The 12,540-nt window shown below is 32.4% G+C and overlaps 1 protein-coding gene across 1 annotated transcript; it reads left to right on the top strand.

Moving 5' to 3' along the window:
* Positions 1–5,637: 5,637 nt before the first annotated feature.
* LOC149556390 (cytochrome P450 716B2-like) lies at positions 5,638–8,385 on the top strand. Its single transcript, XM_089830675.1, has 3 exons — positions 5,638–6,766; positions 7,059–7,246; positions 7,931–8,385. The coding sequence occupies exons 1-3, from the start codon at positions 5,767–5,769 to the stop codon at positions 8,225–8,227; spliced, it is 1,485 nt and encodes a 494-aa protein (XP_089686801.1). The 5' UTR covers positions 5,638–5,766; the 3' UTR covers positions 8,228–8,385.
* The last annotated feature ends 4,155 nt before the right edge of the window (positions 8,386–12,540 follow it).

Genomic DNA, 12,540 nt, shown 5'->3' with positions numbered 1-12,540 from the left:
GAATCATTAGAATTTTTAGCCATGATATATATTTTCTTACCTTTGAATGATTTGAAGTCTTTCTTGCCATTGCACTTGTGACCTTTCTTCTCATCCTTGTTTTTGTTGTTTGGGCACCTAGCAGCAATATGACCAATTTTCTCACAAGAAAAACAAATTAAAGGAACCTTACCTTTGTATTTTCCTCCGCCTCTAGAATATTTCCTTACTAGCAGAGCTGCAACCACCTTAAGATCACTGTCAGAACTTTGTTCTGATTCTTCTTCACTTTCTAACTGAGAATCCTTTATCCTTTTGCCTTTTTCTTTGATTGAAAGCTTGGCTTCAAATTCTGATTCAATATTCTTGGAAGCTAGAACATAGTTATGATAGTTATCTAGCTCAAATGCAGTCAATCTTCCTACTATGGCCTCTAAATTTATCTTATTATTTGCTTCACATCTTCTTTCTTGAATTGCAGAAACTCTAATTGCATAAATAGGAAGTAATGTTCTAAGAAGTTTAATTACAACTGTTTCCTCCTCAATGTCTCCTCTAGAACCCTTGATTGCATTGACAACTGCTTTGACTCTTTCAACATATTTGGCAATGTTTTCATCTTCTCTCATCCTCATTTGATCAAATTATGCTCTTAGAATTTCTGCTTTGTCTCTTCTCACATTATCATCACCTCCATAGATATCTTTAAGCTTGTTCTACATTTCAAAGGTAGTTTTGTAGTCCTTGACATCATCAATTTCTTCATAGCTTAAGATAGATGCAACGTCTATCATCATGGTGTTATGAGTCTTATTCTCAGCAATGTCATTAGTAGATAATGTACCAGAAAGAGTTACATATGCTTCATCTAGATATTTCAATCCTGTATCTCCAATGGAAGCCGGATGGAGTCTCATGAGACCTTGCCATGCTGAAAAGTTATCCTTGTTAAGCCTTGGAATTTCCCTCTTGTAAGACATCTTGATCTTTAGCTTAGATCCTTTAAATCCTTCCTGCAAGCACCAAAAGCTTTGATACCAATTGTTGGAAATATAGATGGAGTAACTGGGGCGAGGGGGTGAATTAGTTACTACAAAAATAAATTCATAGATCCCTTAGATGTCTTAAATAACTAGTTACTGCTATCACTCGGTAGCCACACAAAAAAATGTTGTAACTCTATAGATGAACTGTGTATTAACTTATTACTAATCTTTTAAGCATTTATAATTATTAACATGCATGTAAAAGGAAATAACATGAACACAAGAGACAACAGATTTAACGTGGAAACCCAATATGGAAAAAACCACCAAGTAACTACCTACCAATTTTCACTCTTTTGAAGTGAGCCTTGTTAGGAGCCAACCTTGTTAAAGGTTACAAAACACACTATTAGGTGTGACCTTGTTAGAGGATTTAATCACCTTGCTAGGAGTGGCCTTGCTAGAGGACTTTAAAACAATTCAATAGAACTGTTAGAGGATTTACAAAATGGCTATTAGACCAACTCTGTTAAGATATTTAGGAATTACTGCTACAATGTACAAAAATTACATGAAATAATTAAAGTTTATTTTCCAAAATAATGAAATCCTTCATTGGCTGACCCTGCTCGGTAAACACTACTCCAGAAATGATTTCTAGTGTTAACCAAGTGAAGCTCGATAAACAATGCAAACTCTACAAAATCCTTTGGAGATCAAGTGAACTCAGTAAATAATATCTTTCCTTCGATGACCTTGTGAGCTCGATAGAAATTGATTTCTGCCATAGAAGCCTTTAGCACCCGAGTGAGCTCGGTAGAAACTATCTTTACAGTGTAATTTCCAAAAACCCTCGATAGACTTTGTAATTCACTTTGCTAACCATTTGAGCTCGGTAGACTTTGTCTTTTGCTTTGCTGACAAACTGAGCTCGGTAGACTTTATCTGATAACTGATATGACATTTGTGTGACATCAAAGACAGCACACAATTGATCAATTGTATCCAACAGTATGTATGTATATATACATACATGCATATATATGTGTGTGTGTGTGTGTGTGTGTGTGTAATCTAAACTCTTTATTAATTATTTTCTAGATGCTTTACAATGTTGATTATATATGAGCTTAAAATAGTCTTTTATGGTTGAACATGTGAGTAGAGATAAGCTAATATAACCATAAATTTGATCTTGGATATTATAATTTCATTTAAATTGAAATGTGAGTTTAATACTATGAGGTGGTATGGCGGTGAACCTATTTTTAAATTTTTTTTAAAGTTTATTATGATATATAGGTCCACTTTATTCTTTTTCAGCTACTTTTGTATTGAAATCCCTCTATATTCCATGCATCACTTATATATACATTATTGTAGATCTATTCTTAATGTGCAAGGTGGATAAAATATAATAACATTTTTGATGAGTTAGTAACCTTTTATTTAGATTATTGTATTGACCAATTATCCAAAGTCCTTTTTATCTTTGCTACAACTTGATAAAGTACAACCCATATAGAATTTGTACTAGAATTAGAAAGGGATAAATTAAATCTCTACTTTTAACATTCTAATAACAATTTCTCTCCAAGTTTTTCTTAAAAGTAAAACATAAAGAAATAGAGTTGAAAAAATTACATTTTTCTAATGTACATCAAACATTCTACTATAGATATAAATGAGTTTATAGTTGATATGAGTTGCAAATCATATTAGTCCAATACATTCAATGGATTGATTAGTAGCTAGTGACATATAAGTAGTTATGCTCATAATTTAGCAGAGAATTCAACATTTTGTAAAATGATAGAAACCCCATAGTAAAATCTTCATAAAAGAATCACTAGTTAATAAACTAAAAAATGCATACTTTAAATAACATGAACAAATATAGCCATGCTAACATTCATAGCTAAAGGAGAAATAGGTCTTATTAGATTACCTAGATTGACAATGACCACTTCCAAACTAGTCTCCTTGGAAAAAGTCCAATTTTTTTGTTCAACAAGTGTTTTGGTCCAAGATACCAAACATAAAACCCAATCATTCTTGTCAACAACTAGGCATAACTACTTGGGTCTGGTTTAGTTTCTGTCTAGTCTGGTTGCTGGTTGGGGTCTCTGGTCCTGGTTTTTGGTTTTTTTCGTTTTGACTGTTTGTGGTTCCAAGTCCCTGTAAAACTTGGGTTAGTTTGTTCTTGGACTTTTCTAGTGGTTTCAGGTCCCTGTAAAACTTGATTTTGATACTGTTCTACAGTTTGTTGCAGGTTTTACCTAGTTGGGTTATAATGCTTTATTTTTCTGCTTTTTGTTAAAGAGTTTCGGGGTCCCTTCAGAACTTGCTTTTACTGTAATCTAAAAACTAGGCATAACTACTAAAAACTCAAAAAATCACTACAAAAATAATAAGGGTGATTTTTCACTTTATTTTTTAATAGTTATCGAGGTCAATTCAATAATCCATTGTAACATTACCACACTACTTTAGACCAAGAGTGATTATAGAGAGTTTCAAGGTTATTAATACACATTTAAAAAAAAACTTTTTGGATGACATGCGATATATTCATAATGCCTTGGATAATAAGATCTAAGGGTGAGTTTGTATGGATAAAAACAATCTCATTCATGTATCACCAATATTAAATCTTGTAATAAAAAACTTAATCCCCAAATGTAAGCTCAATCCTAAATACAAAATAATTGAATCGGTTCAATCATGTAAAAAATATCTTAAAAGTTAAAAATCTCTTGAATAGGCACTCAACCTCATCCTCATTGCAAGGATATGCTAAAAGATCATCCACACACCAACTAGCGATAGCCTCAATAGAATTATAATCTAGCATATCTATTTGAAACAATTTTAGCCTCCTTGACTTCTTCCATATATTGCAGTGCTTGTTCTCTTTCTTATGTCTTCAACATATTTATCAATAATTTGAATCAATGGTGTAACTAAGGAGACATGTTTTATTTCTCTAAAAATAAATATAAGACTTGTGATCTCATGTCTAGTAAAATTCCTTAAGTCCTAAACAATGACATGTCTAATGCAACCTCTCTATTAAAGCAAAGAAATTGTCTATGATCCAATGAATCAACTCCAATAACACATTTAACCTATTTGTGTATCTAAGTTTTTTGGAGGGTTCTATACAAACCAATTAACACATAAGAACTTGATATAGAAGCAATAGCCCTAGGTTGAGCCTCATCAACTAAGAACCAATGAATGAGGGATATCCATTCTGCTAGATTTTCTTTGGGCACAATCTCAACCTCATCCCTTACGATGTCATAACGTTGCACTCAATAAGACTTGATCCCTAGTAAGTTCATTAAGAACTATTCTTCACTAACATACAAATTATCCATTAACATATAACCATTTCCAATCTAATATAAAAGGAAAAAACTTTTAGTCCTCGATAGTTTTATTCAAGATAAATCTTCACCAACAGACCAAAAATTCATTAACATATAACCATTTCCATATTCATATGGAAGGAAAACACCTTGGGATTTCCTTAGTATTAAAAGAAATCCACCACATCTCCATCTATTCAAGAAAAATGCATGGCAAAACATGATTGGCCAAGTATCCTGACCTAATCTTTGACAGATATTTGAAAGTAAAGGGAATAATAGATAGTTGAGCTCCATGAAAGTGACAAACAAGTAAATTAAAGCCTACACTATTTGTTTGGGATGCAACTAAGCTCTTGATAGAATGTGTCGTTGACTAATTTTTAAAATTCAGAAAACACAACAATTTTTTACCAATTTTTCAACATGGATTCTTCATGATATCCATGATTGATGGTAGAAAATAATAAGAAGTTTGCAAACAAATTGTTGCATTTTCCCAGATCTAGAAAAGAAGAAGAATATTTTTGTTTTATGGTACATTCTATCGGAAGCTTAACCCACACCATTTTCTTGTTTGAGATAAGTTATCATATTAATAAGACAACTTACAAAGCACAAAATATAAATATAATAATAACACCACCTTGCATAAACACATCAAAATGTTAGAATGTGGCAAGGACAAAATAATGCAATACAAGTTGTCTAAAAAAAGATTTTAGTCATTTAGAGGTGTATTCAGATAATTATATTTTATTTAAGTTAGGGGTGAATTCAAATATTTATGTTCTATTGAACTTTTTCAAGTCTAATAAAATTTGGGTTAATGGATTGGATGTGTTTGCATCAACATCTATTAGATTGGATTTGCATCAAATATTGATTGAATTGGAAAGGGTGGTTCATCAAAATATAATATAGGTGAAGAAGTAAAATAGTGAATCACAAAGAGAGATCGTAATGTTGATGTAAAAATACACACACAATTCAGTTATGAACAACAACAATAACAACAAAAACAACCGCCACCACCACCATTATAAATTCTTAAAATTGGATACCATCATAATATTTCTTATTGCCTTTCAAAGTTAATTGTATTTGTTTCTAATTTTTTAATTAAAAGATATTATATTCTGAGAATCAAACTAAGTTACGATAAATTAAACATACAATCCAACTAACAAAAACAACATAAAATATTGTAAATTGTAAAAATTGGACAAATTTGTCTTATTGAAAGCTCAATTACATAAATCAAACGGACAAGCGGTACCAACTACCCAAGAATATTCCCCCAGTCAACATCTGCAAACGACAAGTGAGGCTCTGAAAGGATACCGCCCATTTTATCACGAAAGCATATTCCAATAGACTTAAATAAGCTCTGTTCCCCTGCATATGAAATCCATCGGGCCCTAATAATGGAGTTTGCCAAGGATTTCATGACTAAAGCTCTAATGGCTTCCCATCACTTTACCAGTGATCAACTTCCCCTGTTATGGACCATCTCAATTGCTTCAATTCTGTTTCTCATGGCGGTCAAGATGCTGAACAGGGGAAGGGGCAAAAACCTTCCTCCGGGAAATTTAGGGCTTCCATTGATAGGAGAAACCCTACAATTCATGAGGGCACACAAGGCTCACAAATCCAAAGAGTGGATGCAAAAGAAGGTCTCCAAATATGGTCTTGTCTTCAAAACCTCATTAATGGGGCGCCCAACAATTGTCCTCGCGGGCCAAGCAGGCAACCGCTTCATCTTCAACAACGATTACAAAATGATAATCAACAAGCAGACTTCCACTATGACCAGGCTTCTTGGGCCCAAAAACTTGCTCGATCTGCCCGTAGATGATCACAAGAGAATGAGAGGCGCCATCATGTCATTCATGAAGCCTGAATTCCTCCAGAAGTTCCTCAGTAGGATGGAGAAAGTTATAATTCAACATTTTGCTGAGCATTGGGAAGGAAAAGAGAGTGTTACAGTTGCTCCATTGATGAAAGAGCTCACATTCCAAGTTGCATGTGATCTTCTATTTGGTCTCAAGGATGAAAATGAGAGGAAGGCTCTCCGGAATGATATCTCCGCACTTGTAAAGGGCATCTGGTCTCTTCCCCTGAATTTTCCTGGAACGGCTCTTCATGGAAGCTTGAAAGCTCGCTCTAGGTTATATCAGCGTTTACCAGTGTTTTTGGAAGGCAGGAGGAGAGAGCTGCAACAAGGAAAAGCTTCTCCCACTCAAGACTTGATATCATGCTTGTTGTGTATGGAGAATGAGAAGAATGCACCCCTGGCTGAAGATGAGATTGTAGATAACATGATCCTGATCATGCTGGCTGGCTATGACACTACTACTGTTCTTCTCACTCAACTTGTCAGAATCTTGGCATTGAACCCTCAAATCTACCACAACATTCTTCAAGGTTGGTTTGTTACAGTTCTTCTTGATTCAAATTCGGTGTTTTAATCTGGCTACAGTTATAAATTGTTGTTTTTCATTGTCATACGGAGTGAAGTTTTATTAGGGAAACTTCTTACATGACCAAATTCACAAAGTTTTTACAACCTAATGTGTCTTTTTAGATAAGATCATTTAGATTTTTTACATTCAATGCTTTGGATTATCTTATTATCTGTTATTGGACAAAGGGCAAGAGAAAGGAATCCATCTTTTATATAATTGTAAATTATATTGTTCTTTTTGTTGTGGCATAGAGCAAAAAGAGATTCTATCAGGAAAACAATCAAATGAACCTTTGGGATGGGAAGATATCCAGAAAATGAAGTATACATGGAAGGTAGCTCAAGAAACATTGCGTTGCATCCCACCTGTAGTTGGTGGATTCAGGACAGCTATTGAAGATGTAGAATATGAAGGCTATACAATTCCTAAAGGGTGGCAGGTATGTTTTTAATATGTGTATGAAAATAAGTAGAATTTTTTTTAAGGTTGTATAATAGAGGAAATTGAGTAGGGGAAAGCGTAGGTTATAATATTGTTAAATGGATTTTTCATAATATTAGTGAAATATTTTGAAAATTATTATATAAATATTAATGTAGATGAGTTTTTTCACAATATGTTAAATTGAATAGAAGTCTTTGAAAAAATCTACAAATTCAATTAGCATTGAAACTTTTTGAACGACACCCTTATTTATCACAAATAGAAAACATAAAAGTTTAATCATTAATCAAAAGCATTTATATTAATTAAATTGAGATTCTTTATTTATTTATGTCAAAAAACTATACACAAATAAATCAAAAATTAGTTTGAATGTGTACAAATTAATTTATAGCAATTTTTTTAAAAAGAAATCAAGAATTATTATAAGGTGATTTTGATATTGATTTATGGAAGTTTGAATTTAAGCATTAACAAATATTAATCTTGGTTCTAATGCCACAACATAAACAAGGCAATCCTTAAATGAAAATAGTCATGTCAAGAAGAAATTTGTAGAGGCTATCAATGTTTGTAATTAGTTTCTACACTACTTAGAAGTACTTTCAACTTTATAAGTTTATAATTGGGTCATATTTTTAACATCTAAGTAATTTTTTTGTTTGCTAAAATTGGATAGATATTCTGGACAACGAGTATCACACATTGGGATGAGGAAGTTTTCAAGGAGCCACATATCTTTGATCCTACTCATTTTGGCAATCAACTTCCACCTTATATGTTTGTACCATTTGGTGCAGGTCCTAGAATTTGTCCAGGTTATGATTTTGCAAAGATAGAAACAGTTATATTTTTACACCATTTAGTATCTAAATATAAATGGTCTCTTATATTTCCTGATGAAATACTAATTTGTGATCCTATGCCAAATCCTAGTAAGAACTTAGCAATCAAGCTTTATGATAAGATAAACTGATTTTTATCAATATTTTAATCCCTATGAATTATGCACATTTCCATCAAAACATGCTTAAGAATTATTAAGCAATGATAAGATGTAGCCCATAAACATATGTATATATTTTGTAAGGGTTTGCCTTGTACTTCAAGATTATTTTCATAGTTTCTTTCTTATTGTGAGATAAAACTATATATGTTTCAATTAAACCTATATTTTATTATTGAAGATCCTTTGCTAGTATTGAAAATAAGTGGTATTGGCATTTTCTTTAGTGTTTCATTATCTATGCATTATCTATTCCAGGGAACATGGGAAATACCATTATTGATTTTAACTATTTTACTTATGTTGTTATCTATTTTTTTAAACACTATAGTTTTCAAGTCAAACTCATTGACCAATATTTTATGAGTAGTGGTTCACAATAACTAATCTTTCATGAGAAAGAAGCAGAGATTGAATGGATTGCTATTCATGAAACACAGGGCAATAAGTTTGACTAAAATACTACCTTGTTGAACCCTAATAACAATATCATTATTTGACTTTCTTTAGAAACTTTATCCTACAATTATCAACTAATGAGCTGAAGGGGCTCTATAATGAATGGTACATGTGGTACAACACTTTTTTAAGGTTTTGAAAATGAGGTAACAAGATAAGTGGTTTAACCTTGGATGAAACTCAATGGTTAAACACTCTTGAATTAGAGAAATACATAGATGCGTGACCTCTCGAGAAGGCTTGATGCTTCACCCTTGTCCTTGTAAGAATCCCCTACACAAAATGAGTGCTAAGTGTTCCATTCATTTTCATGAGGGGTAGATTATTTTGAGCCACTACTTACGAAACATAAGTCAATGAGTTTGGCTCAAATTTTTTATAGTTGGATCCTAATAGTAATATTGAAATTTTTCTTGTTGTAAACAATCTCTTATTATTGGCAAAAAGTTTATAATCTTATTAAATTATTGATAACCATTTATATTGTGCATTATCTACTCAAATTTAAAGATAATAAATTCAATTTTATGTAATTATTATTTAATTATACATCTTTGTATGCATTATTGATATGGGAATTATATTTTAATCATCACCACAACTTAACATGTCCTTTGCATTTTTCTAATAATATTTATATTTTTTAAAATTTTATTTTTACTTTTAACATAACCAAACACTTTAATATAACTTCTATTAGATCATTTTTAAAATACTAAAGCAAATTAGATGTTGTTAGATTTCATAATATATAAAGTTAAATACATTATTAAAGAAAGATGGAAAATATTACTCATATTATTTATACATATATTAAAGTATCATTAAAATAGATCATAATATAATTGATTTGTATTTGTGCATCTTTATTTTGACAAGATTTAAACATTTAATAATGAAAATAGAATACAATATTATAATGGATAGATAAGGATGTACAAGAGAGGCCAGAACATGATGGATGTGTGATAGGGAGATTAATGAAGGACTCAAATATCTATTTCCATGGATGGTATCCCTTGAATGAGTGCTATAATATAGCGAGGAAATCAAAGATGTACTCATAGATGGCTTTATTATGATAGTGAGGGGGATGAAATAGATGAGATGTAGGGCAATTAGGATTTATATAAATGATTAAATTAAAGGAATGGAAGGGTGAGAACTTCATGTTGGGTGATGGAAGGGATGCTGGAATACATGTGGTTAAGTAGATGGTGACATTGGGAATATTGTACTTGATATACAACTTGAGGGGTGGCAAAGTTGTGTAGGAATGGTGGATCCAAAATTTTGAGATTTAGGTGGAGGAGATGATTTTAGGAGTTGTGGATTCAAAAATTTGAGATTTAGGTAGAGGAGTAGGATTTGATTTTACGACGTAAATTATTAACGTTTATGGAAGTGATGATGGGGGACTTAGGAGAGTAGGTTTTGGGACATAAGATCTTTAGGGATTCAAAATTAGGGGAATTTTAGATGGAGGTTTAGAACAATTAGTAATAGAGGAAGATTTTGGATTAGTAGGTTTGGATGCTATTATTTTTGTTGCAGTTTGAGATTTGTTATTTCTATTGGCTACTTGGGGACCAAATTGTTTCTTAATTTTTTTTCTTAGACATTGGTGGCTTCTTTATTTTTTCTTTACATTGGATCATATTTTTATTTTCTTTGTTGATTATTAGATTTTTGTGAATTTTTTATTTACACATTATATTTGTGGCATCGAAATTACTTCCATTTCAAATTTTTGAGATATTATTGATGGTGTAGAGAAAGAATGTTGGAAGGAATTCATAAATGTGTGGTTTTTTAATCTTGCTTGAAGTTTTAAGTAGAAAATCAATTGATCTCAACAAGATTTATCTAAATTCTAAATAGATCCCAGGCAATGATGTCCTTGATCCTAACAAAACTTACTATTAATATTGATATATTTAGTGTTTTATAACCTACCACTGATAGAGGTTATTCAAAGTTACTTTGAAATTTCACAATTACACTCTTAAACTTGAATGTGTCTATAAAGAAGAAAGGAATGTGTCATGCATTCCCTCAAAGCCTTCTAAGATCCATATAAGTGGCTTTCCTAAGTGCTTCAAGAGCTTCAAATCTCCCATGGAGATTGAAAATGAAACCCTCTAAGTATAATGACCAAGTTTATCTCATGGAATGTTAGCAACCATCTTGAAACCCCATATAGAAAGTATGTAATCAAGAGATTACTAAAATCCCCCAAGACATTAACTTTCTCTTTCTCCAAGAGATCAAGGAAACTAGTTTTCAATTGGATATAGCTTTAAAATGCATCTGGAAAGATGCCAAGCCTATTAATACTAGGTATCCTAAAGGTAGGGGAGGATCTGCCATCCTAATTAGCCCTAAATGGAGGAATATTATAATTGGTTGGGAAACTTCACCATGAAATAGAGTGGTGTAGGTTATTCTAAACTTCTAGGGTAGAGATATTGGGGTTTTTTTAGTACATGCCTCAAATGAGCACCATGATAGAATCCCATTGTGGAATTTGATGTGCCAGTTAAAAGAAGTTCCATGGATTTTGGCTAATGACTTCAATATGGCACAGAAAGACAACATTATAAGGTTGGAGGTTGCAGGTTTGAATGGAAGGGAGATGAAAAATTATTTTGGACCAAAATGATAAACAATGTTTGACCCTCTTGTTGGGGGTAGGAATGAACATAATGGCATATGGTATACCTGAACTAACTTTCAAAAGGGTAATAAGAGGATTTGCTACACGTTGGATAGATTCTATGTAAACAAAAATACTTTTAGCTTTTAGACTTTAGTGGAAGGGAGTAGTGTGTAGGTTCACCCCTTCACCTTGTCATATCATCATCTGATTGTGGCCACCATCTTCTTGTTTAATCAACAGACCTCTTCAACTACCGAATCTTTAGGTTTTTCTCTTCATACTTTCCTTCTCAAGGATGCTAATATGAATGCTACCACCATTATGGTAAGATGGTATAATCATTGTGTTTTTAAACACTCTAGTGCCACAACTAGATGGACAACTATGATTGACAGTTGGAAGAAGATATTTCATGTAGTTGGGAAGAATAAAGCCTAGGGTATGAGAAGAGAGGAAGTCCACTTGCATAAAACCCTAGTTGATGCAAAAAAAAATTTGCATTTTGATTTGGTGGACACAAGATTACAAACCACCCTAGAAAAAGCCAAAGATGCCTTAAGGAAGATCCTACATGTTAAAATCCATGGAGCTAAAAATATAGCCATAATCAACTCGCTTGATCATGAAGATAAGAGATCAAAGTACTTCTTCTAGATCCTTAAAAGAAAGGAAGCAAGAGATAAAATTGATATTATCAAAGAAGAGGATAGGTCGATTGAGGATACTAGTGATATTTTGAAAGCCTTTTTCAGATAGTATATGAATTTTTTTACATCAAAAAATAATGGTTTTGAAATGGAGAGGGAGAGGAGCATAATCAAAATGTTGATCCTAGAGAAGGTGTCAGTGAAGGATAAGACCATGCTTGACCATCCCATTTCTAAGGAGGAAATTATCTTTGTATCTCTCAAATGAGAAATGACAAAGCCCTAAGTCTAGATGGCATCCCTATGGAATTCTATAAATTTAATATTGATTGGATCTTGTAGGACCTTCTGTCGCTTTACAAGGAAGCATTGGAGTATGGTCCTTGGGGGCTGATATTAACTCAGGGCTTATTAAGTTAATTCCCAAAGATGAAGACAAAACCCTAATCAAGAACTCGAGGCCCATTACCCTCCTCAATATCTCTTAGAAGATACTATCCAAAGTCCTTTCCCTAAGG

The sequence above is a fragment of the Cupressus sempervirens genome, chromosome 5 (genome assembly GCF_028749045.1).
Source record: "Cupressus sempervirens isolate cs-2001-9-10 chromosome 5, ASM2874904v1, whole genome shotgun sequence".
Lineage (NCBI taxonomy): Eukaryota > Viridiplantae > Streptophyta > Pinopsida > Cupressales > Cupressaceae > Cupressus > Cupressus sempervirens.
Note: the sequence above shows the minus strand (reverse complement) of the source record. Positions and strands in the feature narration are given on the sequence as shown.

Excerpts from the sequence above, each read along its gene's own strand:
- LOC149556390 (XM_089830675.1), top strand. The coding sequence starts at position 5,767 with ATGGAGTTTGCCAAGGATTTCATGACTAAAGCTCTAATGGCTTCCCAT. Across the intron at positions 6,767-7,058 it reads CTACCACAACATTCTTCAAG|AGCAAAAAGAGATTCTATCA; the intron begins GTTGGTTTGTTA and ends GTTGTGGCATAG. Across the intron at positions 7,247-7,930 it reads CAATTCCTAAAGGGTGGCAG|ATATTCTGGACAACGAGTAT; the intron begins GTATGTTTTTAA and ends AAAATTGGATAG.